This window comes from Diadema antillarum, unplaced genomic scaffold (genome assembly GCF_040938485.1).
Source record: "Diadema antillarum isolate AM-2024a unplaced genomic scaffold, OU_Dant_1.0 seq00000604_RagTag, whole genome shotgun sequence".
NCBI classification, from domain to species: Eukaryota; Metazoa; Echinodermata; class Echinoidea; order Diadematoida; family Diadematidae; genus Diadema; species Diadema antillarum.
Window position 1 is genome coordinate 444,438 of NW_027271532.1, and position 18,466 is coordinate 462,903.

Here is an 18,466-nt window from a genome sequence, read left to right on the forward strand (position 1 = left end):
TTAAATAGTGAACACCGAGCTGGTGTTAAATTGTCGGTGCTCATTTATGGTGTTAAATTAACATTTCCAAATTTTAAACTGTTTTTTGAAGAGTTTCTTAGTAACTGCACTTCTTGTTGATTTTTAATTTAAACAAGACGATCAAGAATTTTACATTAAAATACTAGATTTTTGAAAAAAATGTGAAAATAAATTTACACCAAAGTAACACCAGCTGGTGTGGTCTCTTATTGAAGCTGGACGGGTGTTAAACCAATGATATCAACACCAACAAATATCAAATCAACACCATGTGATGTCATTTTTGAATTAACACCAGTACAGTGTCAAAATAACACCAGGTACAGTGTCAAATTAACACCACGAAGTGTCAGGTGAACACTTTTCAACACCATCACAGTGCATTTTTAACACCTGTGGGTGTGGTCCTCTATTGAAGTTTGATCGGTGTTAGATTTAACACCCGTGGTGTTAAATCTAACACCGATGTTTTTACAGTGTAGAATTCAATCTTATTCGATTCAAACTTTCAATCCAATTTTGGATTGGCATGGTCCCTGACTACAATCTATATTAGATTGACTTTCAATCTACGAAATTTAGAGAGTACTTTTTATAAGGACCTGCTTTTTGTTTCACTTTGTGTTTTTTGATAACTCGGCCATTTCAAAACCGATTTTCGTTGAATAGATTTTGACTCGTCTTAGCATTGTATGTTCTTCCATATTTTATATTGGCCTAAGTGTTTTCTATTACCTGAATCTGATGATAGATATGCCCATTATATAATTCATTATCATCATTTTTCAAGTTACTATTATTAGCATTTCTATAGCTTCTACTCCTACTACTATATACAAATGATCAGATCTATCAATTACTAAGAAAGGGTTGGACTAAACCTTGTAGTTTGGAGGGGAAAAAATCTATCAAGAGACGGAAAGTTGTGAATTCATGCTCATACCAAAAGATAATTATATCGACGCTGGATATAAAGGGCGCTGAACATGGAAAAGCACACGAATATTTACATTATTGATTGGTAATGAATTGCATTTATGATTTATGTTGAGATAGAACTATGAAACAAACTGATTATCATTCTTTTTTTTTAAATCTCTTCAACTTCACATTGCCCCAACAAAATGTCTGTAGGCCTATACTGGGGTGTACAATAATGTTTATGTTGGTTTCCAAGCTGCCGTAAAACTGGGTATATAGGGGGGTAGAAGTGCTACATCATGTCAAACTGATTCCAGATGTTGTCATTTTACACAGAACTATATATTGCCAAGGTAGTTCCTTCCATAGAGCTTACTATGTACATGTATGAGTATAGGGACAGGGTGAGGAGAAAAATCTTTGTTGCTTATAATAATAATAATAATAATAACAATAATAATAATAATAGTAGACATTTATAGAGCGCCTTTTCCACTGGATGCAAAGCGCTATGACATGTCATCCCTGGTCGCCATAGGAGATAAAATAATATACAAAATACCAGGCAGTGACAGTACAAGTCCAGTGCACATAAAGGGACATCAAAATAAATAAGTCTTCAAGTTTTGTTTGAAATGATCGAGTGTGGGTGAAGATTTGAGAAGAGGAGGGAGCTTATTCCACAGCCTAGGAGCACAAGAAGAGAAAGCTGCATCTCCGGCTAGTTTTTTTTTTTTTTTTTTTTTTTTGTGGTTGTGTAAAGATAACGGATGATGAAAGACGAGTGCGCCTAGAGTGAGAGTGTCGTACCAGACACTCCTCAATGTACTCTGGAGCCCTTTTGTTGACTACTTTGTAGACCAGCAGGAGAAGCTTGAAGGATATTCTTGCTTTGATTGGCAGCCAGTGGAGTTGACGTATAAGAGGAGTGGCATGAGAACGTGAACGAACATGGTACACTAGTCTAGAGCAGGGAGGTGAGACAAAAAGGAGTGGGCACTCTGCCCTGAGGGTTTTCCCTATCACTCAACACAGGATTACAAGGGATCAGTGCCCCAACGAACAAGTAAACGACCTCTTACGTAACGAGGTCAGTCTGATCGTTATCACTGCTGTTTGATGTTCGATCCTCGGGGCCGCGGTGATTTGGCCCTCTATCGTTAGGAGTATGGACAGGCCAGTTGACTTGTGTGTGTTCACAAGGACTTGTATGAGGGTTTTACATTCTTTATGCAGGCTCACACAGCATATACTCTTGGGACCTGCTAGTCTAAGAATTCAGCTCTCGATAGATACAAAAATTTTGAAAATCGGCCAAGAAGAAGTTGAGTTTTGACAATGTAACTGTTTAACAATAGCCATTGTTTTGTTCTTGTCTTAATCAAATTACGACACAATGTCAAGTGTAAATCCTGACTAGTGCTGACGAAATTCACCTGTAGATCAGCAGATGTTGGGGTTTTTCTTTAGTCTGATGTATCACTTCATTGTTCGCTCGTGTTGGTTCTCTTGTCATATTTTTTGGGAAACTTGCGTACATCCGCCAAGACATGTTTTTTCTGGTCCCACTAACATATTTTTGTGAGCAATTTTAGTTCTCCAGGGGGTGAAAACACTATTTGAATGTTTTTTTGTTGTATGCTGGGGATATATTGAGGCAGGAGGGCTCGAATCTACAACAGAGTGGTCATGATGGAGACTACTATAGGACCTAATCTTGGTGAAATAACTTGCCTCCTTGCCTGGTGTATGGTGAAAACATGTGAGAGTTCAGTGAGAGCTGAACTATCTCACATGTCCTGTATCACTGTATGCCTGATAAGATATTCACCATGGCACTTTTTTTGTCTGTCTCTCTGTTTTTGTTTTATTCTTATTTGAAAGCTGAATGGGTATCTTTATGATGGTTGTTGCCGTTGTGGTTGGTATTTTCTGTGCTAGCTTGGTATTAAAATTATTATTATCATCAGACATCATTAGGGCCTGTGTTCCACTACTCAGCTGTTCATGTTTCCTTCATATTCTTACAATCAGTATATCATCATTGGTGCTTCTAATCATAATTTGTTTCCATTTCATGTAAAAGTTATTTCACCATATAGCATGCAAAGTACATTTGTTCCCAAGAAATCTTATAGTACATGGACATGTAGATGCATATAAGTTATAATACCTTAAATACTAGCTGCAAAATTCAAAATGTGACCATGCAACCAGTTCACTGCACATCACAATGCACCAGTGTTGTTTGCAGGCACAGCAATGGGTAATGCACCAGTAATGCACCAGTATACACCACCCACCAGTACCACGTGGAGTAATCTAGGTTCTGGCCAGGGAGGGGTGAGACCCACCAGCCTGTTGACAAGGATTGCGCATGTGCACTGTGCGGCCAAGCGGCAGTAATCTAGTTAGTGGAGTGGTCTCTTAGGGAGTGCGGCTCCGAGGATGGTTCAAAAGACACTAATCCAGTGCCCACTCCTTTTCCTCTCACCTCCCTGTCTAGAGGCAGCATTCTGAACTCTCTGTAAGCGATCCGCATCAGCCTGACTGATTCCGCCAAGAGGAGCATTACAGTAGTCAAGTCGCGATAAGACCAATGCACGGACTGCTGCGTGACAAGTAGAAGCATCAATATTTTCTGATCTTCCACAGATCTCTGATGTAGTAGTTAGCTAACTTACAGATCTGTGAAACCTGCATGCTCATCTTTGCATCAGAGGAAAAGATAACTCCAAGATTGCGCACATGATCAGATGGAGAGATGAGAATTGTACCAAGAGCAAGTTTGATGTCCTGGCGTTGGGAGGCGAGAACAAGAAACTGTTTTCTCTTCATTGAGTTTCAGCTTGTTCACAGTCATCCATTCCTGCACTTATAACTCACCCACATTGACTTTTGTGCATAATAAGTGCAAATTGAAAGTAAAGCTCCGTTTTTATAAATTATATTAGTCTATGTTATCCAGTTTTTTTCATACATTTTGCCATTGCTTGATGTGCATCCTGAACATAAACGATCACTCCATTTTCCTAAAAGACGGATGGTAAACTAGACTAATGCAATCAAGAAGTCGTCAACATGGTTCACCTTGATTGTGAGAATTCTTCCTCTCCTACAAAAGGCGAGAAAAGTTCTCGTCTCTTAACCTACAGTTTATACGCCTTCGGGTTTTTAGTAAGTATAAAGGCAGCATAGCAATATTTGAATGTGACTTTATAATAACTAGATTACGTGTTGACTTCTTAACCGGTCGACCGGTAGCACTGTTAAGTGTTAGTGCATGCAGGTGCCACGTATTAGCCAGCACACTGACTCGCCACGGTACACCGGGCGGCCGCCCGGCCACTGACAATCATCTCCCCCGGACTTTCCGGCCAAATTATGCTCGTTGTACGCTACTGCGGAACGAGTAACCAGCATGATCATGATAACATGATGATATGTTGTTTGACCTATTCGTAATGTATAATTCGTATAACTTTCACTAAATAACTCAGAACTCGCTATTAAGTGTCAAAAAAATGCTCCAAGTCTATAATTATAAATATCATGTCGTATATTCATGACTTGATGTTCAATTCTGAATAAACTGTGTTAGACCTAAACCTCTAAAAATTAAAAAGTTCAAAACATTGATGATTGAATTGATTCTCCACAACACTAACAAGTTTGCTGTGTAAACATCTGTTACAGTGGTTAATTTGGACTAGGTCTAGCAATCTCTAACAACTGTTAGACTAAATTGTAACTAAAAGTCTAGTTCTAAGCCGTGGGATCTAACCTGGTTAGACTTTAGAGTCTACATAACCCCGGCGCGGGGCAGGGGGCTGTAACCACTTGGTACGTGCTGCGGTTAGAGTCTACAGTGATTTGTAGTGTAGACTGTGACTGTAAAATCAGATCGACAGATGAACGGAATAACGAGGTCAAGAGGTGTTATCGAAACCATGATAATGAAATGAATTGAAGGGGGGGGGGGGCTGGGAATTGGAGGATTTTTGAAATTTCACATGTTTTCACAGAACATTGGATATTGATTATATCATCAAAATTTGCAAGTTGTCAACCAAGCCAAACATGTTTTCACCCTTCTGTTTTTTTTGTGTTTCTAATCTTTGGCTTGAGGTAGAAACCAATGTTGATAAGAGGTTATGAAGTAATGACGTCATCACCTAATCTAATTAATTTGCATGTTTGGCTTTGACCTGGTCACCAATACCATGCTGATTTAGTGAAAACATATGCACGGAATAGTCCGCTAGAGTTGTAGTTACAGTTTTGCAAAACTACAGCTTAAAAAGTTTAGCCATTTTCAAAAATGATCTGTGCAAGTTTTGTTTTGGCACACAAACATTTTATTTTTGTCTGATATCCATACACAAGACAGTAACAGTTTGCCTAGCCTACCATGTAAAGTCTTCAACACTGCTGATTTGACCAGGAGATCAACATTCACAGGACTATCCTTCCCTACCATTTAGTATACAACTACAAATAGTGAATGGTCATGAGTGAGATGGTATGAAACTCGACACAAGGTGTAAGATAGAGGCCTTTGAACAAGGCAAAACCGAGTTGAATAGTGCTTCTCATCTGTCACTGAGTGCGAAATCTTGTTCGATTGAATGAGTTAAGACCATTCACTATTTGTTTTACTGTAAACATCCAAATTTTAGTGCGATTAAAGTTTCGCACTGAGCGGCTCAAAAACATATTCGTGGGTTCTTAAATTTGCACCGTTGCATGATTGTCAACCCATTCAAAATGTGCAGAGAAAATCGTGAAGATATTTTCGCGGGTTTTAGAATTCGTGCTAGCCAAGAGTAGTGCAAAATGCGCAAAAGTTATGTACCAGGTACCATGAAAATTTATCCACAGACAGTATACAACAGCTCAGACGTCAACAGATTTGGATTTTACATCCTGATTGTATTTACTTAAACTACAGTAGTAACAATATTTACTTGTTCATTGTACAAGTAATTGTCTTTGCTTTCTTCATTGTTATCTCAAACAGGACTTGTTCGCTGTTGCAATGCTTGTTCCTAACATTACAAGACATGCCACACAATTGGGTGGGTCTCCAACATATGTGGGTTTATCAGGTAAGTTTTAGAGTCCGGAGAGGTCAAATGTGTTGTCTAACAGCAGCATGTACGGAACAAAAAAGAATGTTAAACTCAGACCATATGAGCTTAAATACTAACTTACCGTTTCATTAAATGTAGATTATTTTAACATTTTGCATTGACTTTTGTATCACATGAACGTGTATATGAGATCCTAAAATTTTCAAATTGCTTCTCCCCATAACTGATTACTCTTGCAGTAAAATGCCACTACATGTCAGATCAGAAATGACTGCAATAATAAGAGCAAAATCAGATCAAGAAAATAATGGAAATGTCATCAAAATTGGACATTTAAAGCAAAAAAGCTGGATTTATAAGAAAGGTTTCGCCATGTTCTCACTGAACTGTGACATTAGTTACAACTGAACTGAGCCATAAACTCACTGAGTACTCTCCTACTATTTCGTACTGAAGAGAAAAAAAAAATGAAAAGAATTATGTCTTCTTTTTGATTTGGTGACTGCAATTCTTTGTCCCTGAATGTCATAATTACTGGATAACTGAATGCAGCTAATATTTGATAGGAAGGACAAGGTTTTTGTTTTTGATTCCACATTGAGATGGGACAAATTATGAAGTTTTGTGTGTCGTAGTCATTGGAGAGGCTTGTGGAGCCATGACCTCATAGATTTATCTAATTTGCATTATATGATATGTATATGTTGGTCGCCACTAACTAGTATCACTTTCCTGAAAATTATGTAACATTTTAAAGGGTCGGTAAAGGTATATTGGTGGGGATGAGGATTGAGCTTTTAACTTTTTGCGAGATTCCAAGAAACCACATCTGTATGATCTAGTACAGAGCATACCATTCTAAGAGGAATTCAAAGTTTATTTGATGAAAATCAGTTTTGGAATGGCTGAGACATCCAAAAACAAAGTAAAACAAAGTGATCATAATAAAAGATGGGTCCCACCTTTTATCAGGATCGCTTTGGTTTGAATATATCAGCCATTTGAAAACCATTTTTCATCAAATAAACATTGAATTCCTCTTGGAATCACATGCTCTTTCATATTTCATAAGAGGTTTCTCATCTCACCAAAAATGTTAGAAACCTGAAGTTAGGACACAACCACAACTATACGATCCCTTTAAGTTTGAAAGTTTAAAAAGCTCTATCGGTTCAGGTCAAGGTATGATGAAACCTCTTTAGAACTTTCTATTCAATTGATCCTACACTGTTTAAATCAAAGCCAAGTTGAGCATGGGTGAAACTGCATTCTCAATTCATATCAGAATTTGAGCTTGTGTTGATGGAGGGAGAATACTTGGAAGCATGAGGAGAATTGAGAAGAACAATTGAGTGGTAAAGAGAAAGGGAAAGAAGAAAAACAAAGAATTTGATTGTAAAATGGGTTAAGCGCCATTTTTTAACATTTTAAAGTTACTCCATAATCAGATTGAGTGAAATTAAAGGACAAGTTCACCTTCATAGACATGTTGGTTGAGTGCATGCAGCAATAATAGTAGAAGACATCAGTGAAAGTTTGAGGAAAATCGGACAATCCGTTCAAAAGTTATGAATTTTGGAAGTTTCTGCTCAGTCACGGCTGCATGAAAAGACTAATATGGCTTGTGATGTCACATGAGTACAACGACATAAAGAAAGAATAAAGAAAAATCAACATATTTTCACTTTTCTCGCATAACAAAAGAACACTTGACTTCTCTCTTTCAGAAAGCAGGGGGAATAATATTACCCTTAACATATGTCAGTAGCAAGTCGAAAAAATGTACACTTTATTCAAAAAGTAAAGTTTTGTGAAATTCTCTTTATATTTTCCTTATATCGTTGTATGCATGTGACATCATACACTGTAGTAGTCTTCTCATCCAGCAGTATCTGCACAGACACTTCAAAAATTCATAACTTTTGAACGGATTGTCCGATTTTCCTCAAACTGTCACTGATGTGTTCTACTAATATTGCTGCATTCTCTCAATCCTTATGAAGGTGGACTTGTCCTTTAAAGAAAACTTTTCCGGCAATGCCTAACTTGTTACATAACATGCAATATTCTTGGAAGTTATGATTGAAAATACCCCATATATTCTTCTTTTTTTTTTTGCAGCTTTAATCACAAATATATCTCAAATAAGCACAAATGGAATTAACTTGTTTTGCAATCAAACTCTAAAGTTTAGTTGTAATAGTGCTACCTGTAAGAGTGCCATCTTGTGTCCAATGAAGGACTGATTGATATGATAAGATACCTTTGACGAGCCTACAACCAGACATGTTTGTATTACTATGTCATTATGCGAGTCCATGCAAAGATATCACACCTTTTTGTTTTTGTTCTTTTCTTGCAAGGGGGGGGGGGGGGGGGGACAAAACAAGGACATTCATTATTCATGACATAATATGTGACCCTGCATCACAAAGCCAACAAAAAGTCGCCAGACATGGATTTTTATTTAAGGGCAGATTCTGAAAGAGCAGACTCTAGGCTTTAAAATGATGTATAAGTCCATTCAATTGGACTCTCCTAACATATCTAAATATTGGAAAGAAAGTACACACTCTGGAAAAGTGTGAACTGAGAAAAGAGGCTCTGAAGACAGTACAGGGTCTCTCCGATCTTCAAGCACTTACTCTTTACCATGCTGTGCTAGCTGTGTGATGAATGGGACAAAAAAACAGGATGTAAACCGCTGGAGCAACAACAATGAAGGGATTATCAGATTAAGCTGAAATTGAGCATGATCTATCAACACATTCTGGCCATGATTGATGCTAACTTTCAAAGCAGAAACCTCATCCTTTCAAAAATTATTAGAGTTGAAAGTGAAGAATGTGCTATTAGGATTTTCAAGAAATGAAAAGGGGACATACCTTGATCACTCAAGTCTACAGAAAAGGGATTGTAGAGAAACTGCTGCAAACACACTTTCCAATTCATTTCATGATCCCAAACTTAGGTATAATATAGAAGAAGAATAACTTTCAGGAGATATGAAAAACTCAAGATTGACTTTGTTGACCCATTTCACCTTTTTTTTTCATGAGTCCTCACATACAATCGAAGGGTGCAACTTTTTGTTTGTTTTGTGATGCACAGCCGCATATACTATTTCATTTGTGCTGATTTTAACAAATGAATTCTGCCTGCTGGTTTTGTTTCATTGAAAATGGGGGATAGTCATCCTTTGTTGCAGATCAATGTCAAATGGGAACATTGTAAACTCAAGTTTTTGGTTAGGAAGGCTGCAAAGACATTGTACTGGACCACATGGAATCAAGCCTTAAACTTCAGTGCACTTTTTCAGTGCCAGTGTATGTGATGATGATTTGTATGACTGATAATTTGATACCTCTGTCCTGCACTACCAAGACACTACAGCATTCCACTTATCCAGAACTGAAGGCCATATATACACGTTCCTGATGGTTAGATTGTGTAATTTATTAAGACTGCCAGTACATTATGTTTAAAGGATTTGTTGTTACCAAGATGACTAAGCATTTTTATTTGTCTGTGTAAAATTTTTTTTTGCTTGCTTTCAGGTTCCATTTATGGGACTCTACAGCTGCTTTCGAGTCCACTTGTGGTTAGTATCGAGATGCAGATGTGTATCCGTTGAAACTCCTGATTTCAATGTTCAGTCTTTTCCATAAGGTGGTGATTTGGCTCAGTTGGTAGCGCATCTGCCTCCCTATACAAATTACCCAGGTTTGATTCCTGAGTGTAGCTGAGCAATGTTGCATGTAATCGTACTGTCCCCTCTAGTGAGAGATATTGATGTTGATATTGATGTAATATACACATAAAAGAGAGAGAGAGAGAAAAAAAAATGGAGGTCCCATTTACTAAAGAAAGTTTTTTCCATGGTAGGAATATAGCTGTACCAAGAGTTGGAGATGAGTATTACGTTACATAACATACAAGTAATTGTAGGCACAGCAGGATAGTTACATTGTCTTTGAATGAGCAGGGTGCTATTAGACTGGCCCAGTCTCAGCAACATATAAAGAATGTGTAAACTGCTGCTGAATGTAGGCAGGAGTAACGGTTTCTCAAGAAGTCGGCATGCTGCTTTGTTAGGGGTTTGCAATATGTGGCAAGGAGGTGACTTGTTAGAACTTGCCCTGGTGCTGCCGTATAGATGAGAAGGTCAGAAACTGGCCTTAGTACTTTGTTCGAGGACAAGACGGCAAGACAGCAATGTTTTAAGACTCACCAAGGCAGCGAGGCACCTTGTTCTGCTATTCTTTGTTTTCTCAAGCAAGGTGCCTTGGTGTGTTCTGAGGAGTTGCCTTCATGCCTTCTCATTCTCATCGACGTGCCATGGCAATTTTCAACAAGTCGCCTACTCACCCAGCTTACAAGTGTCTGTAGTCGATTGTATATCTGGAAAAAGCGCAGAAAATTTGGGGTCATCCCACGAGACCGACACCCACAAGTCATACAGCCCACGAGTTTGACTTCGAAATGAGGTCCAGGAGTCATAAAGCCCACTAGTCATACAGCCCATTAGTTTGACACAAGGCAAAAACAGCCCACGAGTTTGACAGATACAACATGGGGCTTAATGTGTCGGTCTCGTGGGCCTTGTTTGCTCAGTGTCAAACTTATGGGCTGTATGACTCATGGGCCGTATAACTCATTGGCTGTATGATTTGTGGGTGTAAGTCTCGTGATGTGCACCTGAAAATTTTTGGATTTGTGTAGTGCAAACTTCAATCTGTCGTACACAGGCAGTAGAGAATGCTGCCAACAGCAATAATGGTACTGAACCTTGTGGATATGGTGAATCAAAATACAAGGGAAAAAAAAGAGTGGATGTGTTGTGCAATTATGATTCCTATAGCCTGCATGTCATCAATGTATGGGGTCAGCAGAGGTCATGCACAGATGTGAGGTGCTATGTAGGTGAGTGTTAGAGAGAGAGAAGGGGGAGGGCAATGCTGAAAGTGAGAGAGAGAGAGAAAAAAAAAACTTAGGGAAGGGGCATCTTGTGAATGTGCCTTTAAGAAAAAAAAATCCTGCTCTATCAAACAGGGCTCCCCCTCCCCCCTCCCAATGACACTGTATGTACTCTTGACAGTGCACCTTACTGCATCATTATTATTATCATACTGAAGTTAGTATCATGTTATCCATATTATGAAAGAGAAAGAGAGGGAGAGAGAATAGGGTACAGAGGAAGAGACATCATTTAGTTGTATTATAGTGCTGTGATGATTTAGCGCATAAAGCTCCTACGTGTATGTCTTGTAACCAGAATGCGAAGCAACGACTGGGATTCCCCAAAGCTTTTGATAACTAGAGGGTACACTCTCTTTCTGTTCTACTACTAGTAACATACTCCGCAAAGATGGTTGTTCAAGTGACTTTATTGTAGTAAGCCCCTAGTTTTTAACCACATTTTCACAATTAGATGCCTTTGAGAGGGTGTGGTTTCAAGGCATGTATCGACTGAACGCCCAGTATTTAGAATTCATGCTCTCTAAGATGGATATCATATCTTTGTTGAATAGAGTGCCATAAATAATGATGCACACACTACCGACATGCCGGACATCAGTCATGTTTAGTGCTTGTCTGAAACTGTGGTTGTTGTATTTTAAAGGGATGGTATAGTTTTGGTAGAGGTGAGGATTCAGGCTTTTACTTTTTATCAATCAGAAACCATTCTGATTTTGAAAAGCATACAATTCTAGGAGGAATTCAAAGTTTATTTGATGAAAATTGGTTTTGAAATGGCTGAGATATATCAAAAACAAAGTAAAACAGGGTGGTCCTAATAAGCGGTGGGACCCACCTTTTATTAGGACCTCTTTGTTTCTGGATATCTCGGCCATTTCAAAACCAGTTTTTGTCGAATAAACTTTGAATTCCTCTTAGAATTGTATGCTCTTTGATATTTCATAGAAGAAGATTCTAATCATCTTGTGACAAGTTAAAACCTGAATCCCCGTCTCTACCAAAACTCTACCATCCCTTTAACTCACTACTCGTGAGGGGCCATGATTCCCCTTCGGGTTATATCACAGCACACCTGGATCAAATAATTGGTTGAAAAAATAGAAGTCACATGGATCAAATGTTTAATAGCTGGAAGGCAGTTCCACAGGATTGTTTTTATTCATAATTAATCAATCACCCTAGACATTGCACATTTTAAACCGAGGGGTTACCTTTTTCTTATGTGTGCACTATCCAACTCACATGAGAGTCACACAGCAGGAAAAAATTGAATTCTTTTCTCCAGAAACTAACAGATGAAACAGACACAGGTTTGACTCTTCAGCTTTTGTGTCTTTTTATTCCATCATTATGTTTTAGAGCTTTCTCTTACCTCTTGTGTACATTTAATCCCAGATCAAGAATATGACCAAAGGAACTTCAAAATCCCACCTATGTAGGCATAGATGTGTGCACTTAGTACCAGCACTGACAGAGCAAGTGCCCCCTCTATAGACCAAACTGGTGATTAGACTGCCACTTCGAAGACGCCTATGCTTGCATTTATAGCATAGGATGCAAGTACTGTAGTGCAGTGAGATATTTAGATTCATTTCATCTTATTTAGAAGATGAAACTGAAACTTTTGGGTGGCATAATAACCCTCAGGAAAGAATTGTTTGAGTTCAGTTGCGATGGGATAAGTCATTAAAGAAATGGGACTTTTCGCTGGACTATCTCCAGAATGACCATTCATACCTACTTTCATTTTAAGGGGAATACGTGATTGCCTTCTAATGGCATGGTTATCCTCATTAAGATGTTAGAGTGCTCTCAAGGCTTGAAGCCACGAGTGCGAACTGTGCCGCAAAGAATGGGAGACTTTCTATACCAATGGTTGAACATGTAATGAATGCCGTGTTTTAAAAAAGATTTTTCCTGTTGTTAAGAATACTTGCTGTGTAGCCTTGAAATAAAAAGCCTCATTCAGGGAGTATATGACAGCATTCTGATCATGATCTGATGCTGTAAGAAATGAAGCGATACCGACGTGTATTTTATGGCAAATGGAAGCCATTGTCTTTTACAGTTCTACTCAACACCGTGTTCATGTTGGCTTTCATAAGGAGTTTAATCACTCATACAGGCCAGAAAAGGTTGCATCAAAGCCAACCCTATGAAGCTCACTTGTATGTAAGAAGCAGTGATGAAACTGATGAAAGTACTGTAGTCACTGCATTTCAATATATGTAAATTAGATTCTGTGGTGATGTCGTGGCCCTGCAAGGCAGCCACAGACTTTCACACAAATCTTTGCTGAATTGATGTCTTTGATGTGAGCTCAAAACAAACTCAAATGCTTTGTATCAATATGTTGTTGTGTGACAATAAGAATAACCTTGCGTTGCTTATGGGGAAAAGGGTTGTAGTTGTGAAATAATTGCACACACACACAGGCACACACACACATGCACATAAAAGTTTATATATATGACAGTTTACGCAGAAATCATTGAGAAATTTATGAGTTGATTACTTTTAATATCACCTCAGCTAATTGGGGTAAGTATATGGATACTTAGTGAAAACATGTTAAACTTCAAAATTCCACCATTTGTATAATTTTTATATCTGGTTTGTTGAGACTTCTACCATTCTACATATATATGTATCTATATGGAAGATTTGTGATGTAGTGATACCACCCCAGCTAATCTGGATATGAAGTTGTGACCATTATCACTCTTGTTTTTGTTTTGTTTTGTTTTGTTTTTCTTTTTTTTGAACAAAGAAAATGTTTAAGTTCCTCAACTTTTCTTTTTGATATTGTGGTCAGTGTTGAATCATCAACCATCATGGACTCGATGAACAGTGTTGAGCCTGTTAACAAGTTCATGAAGCCTTTAACAAGTACCATTCGTAAACAGCACACTATGGAGGAGATTCTGCAAAAAAGGAAAGAGCTCTAGATGTGATGACATGCCTTCTTGCTTTATCCTCATTTCAGGGGAGATGGAGCGATGTGTCTGGGAGGAGGCGGAGTCTCCTAATCTGTCTCTTCTTCACCTCACTGGGGTACATCCTCATGGGCGTGGCCCCCTCCATCTTCTACTACCTCCTGGCTAGGATACCACTCGGTGAGTTAACTTCTTCCACTATACCTGCTGGCCAGGATACCACTATAGGTGGGTCAATTTCTAGTACTACCTGCTGGCTAGGATACAGCTATAGGTGGGTCATCTTCTAGTACTACCAGCTGGCTAAGATATCACTACATGGGTCAACTACTACTCACCTGCTGGCTAGGATTACTTAACTGCTGGCTAGGATACCATTCGGTGGGTTAACTTCTTCTACCTGCTGGCAAGATACCACTAGGTATACTTGACTTCTTCCACTATACGTGCTTGCTAGGATACCACTAGGTGAGTTTGTTAACCCTATCTGTGCCACTTTAATAGTCAAATGTGTACAAATTTCACACATATACCTATGGGCAGGAAATTAAAGGACAAGTTCACCTTCATAATAATTATACATGTGGATTGAGTGAATGCAGCAATATTAGTGGAACACATCAGTGAGAGTTTGGGGAAAATCCCACAATCCATTCCAAAGTTACGAATTTTTAAAAGTTTCTTCGTAGTCCCTCCTGGATGAGAAGACTACTACAGTGTATGATGTCACATGCGTACAACGATATAAGGAAAATAAAAAGAAAATTTCACAAAACTTTACTTTTTGAATAAAGTGCACATTTCTTCGACTTGTTACTGATGTATGTTAAGGTTAATGTTATTTCCCCTGCCTTCTGAAAGAGAGAAGTCAAGTGTTCTTTTGTTATGCGAGAAAAGTGAAAATATGTTGGATTTTCTTTATTCTTTTATTATATCGTTGTACACATGTGACATCACAAGCTATAGTAGTCTTCTCATCCCGCTGTGACTGAGCAGAAAGTTCAAAAATTCATAACTTTTGAACAGATCGTCCGATTTTCCTCAAACTCTTGCTGATATGTTCTATTGATATTGCGGCATTCACTCAACCCACATGTCTGTGAAGGTGAACTTGTCCTTTAATGAGGCATGCAGACGGCCAAAGGGGAATGAAACCCAAGTATTGATACATGTGGATTGAGTGCATGCAGCAGTATCGGTAGAATACATCAGAGAAAGTTTAAAGAAAACCAGACCATCTGTTGATAAGTTAGGAACTCTTAAATATTTTGATGCCACCGTCTCTGAATGAGAGGACTGCTATGGTTCGTGACATCACATATAAGGAAAACAGTATAAAGAAAATATGAAGAGAATTCCATAAATTTTAATCTTTTTTTTTTTCAATGAAAAGTGCACATTCCCTGCACCTGTTACTGATGTATATTAAAAATAATGTTATTCCCCCTGCTTTCTGGAAGAGGTACAAGTGCTCTATAATTTGCTAGAAAAATGAAAATATGTTTCATTTGCAAGACAAAGTACATATGTACATGTACATTGTATCAAGAAGCTGTAAAACAAAACCACTTGAGACAGACTTTTTTTTCTTTCTTTTTTATGCATCGTGATGTGTTTGTGAAGTTTGTGAAGTTTGTGAATTTTTGCATCACATTTCAAAATCAAGTTTTAAAAGAGGTCATTTTCTGGTACGAGTGATTGGATGTGAAGTCACATGAGAAGTTGCTGGAAACTAGAACAAGAGAAATTGATAGTGAACAGGAACAGCGTGTATGTTTGAAAGGAAGTATACACAGATTAGATCGTACGCGATAAACTAGTGATGTCAGAGTCTGCGCAAGAAAGTAAAGTTGACGAGAAGTTCATGAAATACTAAACACAGATAGAGATATAGATTTTTGAAGAGGTGGGAAGATGAATCCTATAGCCTTTACTGTGAAAAGGTAACTAAATTAACCCGTTGAGGACGAGTCCCGAGTATACTCGGGCAAGCGTCTATGGGAAATGCCTGCTATAGCAAAATCAAACCGTCCTCAACGGGTTAAGATAGAAACAGCTTGATGAACTAGTGTACTCAAGGAAGTAGTCACACCATTAGTCCGGTTGTGAGAACAAAAGACCGGACACCCCTCCAGATGAATGGGTCAGCCCAGTGTCACATTCAAGGTCCCTCACACTGACTGAAATACATCGCCTTTGATTAATTGTTCTCAAGTGAGTCATCGTCTCTCCAGTTTCAGCATGAAAGCGTACCCTCTGTATCGTCTTTCTCCCGTGAATGCCGGCAAGGCATTTACACAATTTAATTTAGGTATCACTTTTCACCCAGGTCCCTGGACATTGCCCAGAAACTGTGCAATGTCATTATGGAGTGCTTGTAATTATGAGTACCGCTATAAGAAAAGACACCAAAAAAAAAAAAAAAAGGAAAAGAAAATTGTTTAGGTCCAAGTGAGTGAAATGTTGTCTGGAAAAGATTTTGTTTTAACCCCCATCCCCCACACCCCATGTTGGTTTACGACTGGAGAAGCTCCTCACTCCTTAACTCTGTTTTAGGATTTTGTGTTTGCTGGTTTGTTTGTTTGTTTGTTTGTTTGTTTGTTTGTTTGTTTTTTATTAGGTGACGAGGTGTATTTTAGTCTGAATTTTGGAATGGCCTTTAATGCTGAATATCTCCCATCTGATTGGAGGTTTTGATCGCTGTCCAAAAAAGAGTCTGTACAATATAGTGACCTCAAGCTATTGTAAGTCATTGGATTGGTTTGAGATAATTTCCTTCCTGTTTTTGAGGAATTCCACATCTAACCTTCATTTGGCTAGTGTTGTGCCAAGAATGTTATCCCACAAAAAAGGCCATAGCTTTCGATCCCAGTGGAATCTTTGTCAGAGGCGAAATCCCAAACTTTGAACCATTGCAATACCATTGATATACTATTGTACAGCTAGAACATGGACAAATATTTTCTATTCTGATTGTTACTTTGTCATTGCTATTGTTTTCGTTGTATTTTCATTGTGATGATCATTTCTGTAATTGTAATTGTTATTATTGATATCATTTAAGTAGTAGTAGTAATAGTAGTAGTAGTAGTAGTAGTAGTAATACAGGGATGCCAAGTTCAACAAATTTGTATGAGTGAGATTTTCATGACTCGGTATCTCGGTGAGCGAATGTGCGCGCGAGCGAGGGTATGGGAGGGGTTTTTCTCCCCTGTAGCCTCCCACGGTAGGGAGCTTTTTCAATTCTTAGCTCTTAATGGTGCGATCAGGTGCATACTTAAGTGACTATTTTTTACTTATTTTGTAAGACAAAAGGAAACCATACCTTCAATTGCAACTATCACTCTAATCCTTGAGCTATACTCCTCATTATAGGCCCAAGTTACATACTTCGCCCGATGCGTGAGAAAAATGGATGCCATGCGTGAGATCGTGAGACGGCCCCTAAATGCTTGAGTCTCACGCAGAATGCGTGAGACTTGGTAGCTCTGGTAATAGTAGTAATAGTAGTAGTAGTAGTAGTAGTACAGTGTAGTAGTAGTAATAATAATAATAAAATATTATTATTATTATTATTATTATTATTATTATTATTATTATTATTATTATTATTATTATTATTATTATTATTATTATTATTATTATCATCATCATCATCATCATCATCATCATCATCATTATTATTATTATTGTTATTACTATCATTATCATCATCATCATCATCATCATCATCATTCAGATGTCAAATCAACACTCCCATCTTCAGAATAATTCCTGTCATTTCATCATTACCATCTTCATTCATCGTTGTAACATTTTACCAGTGAGTCGAAGTGCTTAAACACCTTTATGTCAAGGTGCAGTAGAGTCCATTTAAAAACTTCCAGGGAGCTGTCTGTCCAAAACCTGTAGGAAGAAGAGACTCCGAGGGTTTATCACATGGTGACTCTATCTGAAGTTAGGTCGCTGACGCCCAATAATTCATGGCAGTACAATTTGACAGACTTGGAGTGGTTCCTGGTACACTTAAGACAAAATTTCATTGCTGGATTGCATAGATCATTTTTACAAACTAACAACATCTTCATCAGATGCAATCTTGGCTATAGATATAGATTAAGACTGGTCAAGGGTAAAAAACTTTCTTATGTATTCTGGTTTATTCATACCTATTACCGTAAAGTTCCGTGTATAAGACGCACCCGTGTATAAGACGCACCCCTACTTTCGGACCTAAAATTAAAAAAAAAAAAAAAAATTCCACGCAAATATTGCGTGTCTCATACATATTATTTCAGCACAAAATTTCCCTAGAATGCAGCATGTAATTGCTCTATTTTTTGTTTCCTTTTATACTTTCTTTTAACGGTATTCATCGGACATCGGCAAAATATAGAAAACGCAAAATGCGAGACTTGTCTCGGTACTCACTTGCTATTGTTTCGCCTTTCAATCATGGTACATGTGTCATGCATATCGTACTCATGAGTGTACAGTACGATCTTTGCTGTCATA

The 18,466-nt window shown here is 38.1% G+C and overlaps 1 protein-coding gene across 1 annotated transcript in view; it reads left to right on the forward strand.

Annotated features, from left to right (window-relative positions):
* The first annotated feature begins 4,012 nt into the window (after positions 1–4,012).
* The window catches only part of LOC139735867 (major facilitator superfamily domain-containing protein 9-like), a 28,844-nt gene continuing 14,390 nt past the window's right edge, over positions 4,013–18,466 (forward strand). Inside the window, exons 1-4 of the mRNA XM_071646614.1 lie at positions 4,013–4,119; positions 5,963–6,050; positions 9,593–9,636; positions 14,002–14,131. Of these exons, the coding sequence (XP_071502715.1) occupies positions 4,024–4,119; positions 5,963–6,050; positions 9,593–9,636; positions 14,002–14,131 (358 nt within the window). The 5' untranslated portion in view covers positions 4,013–4,023. The remainder of the gene's footprint in view (positions 4,120–5,962; positions 6,051–9,592; positions 9,637–14,001; positions 14,132–18,466) is intronic.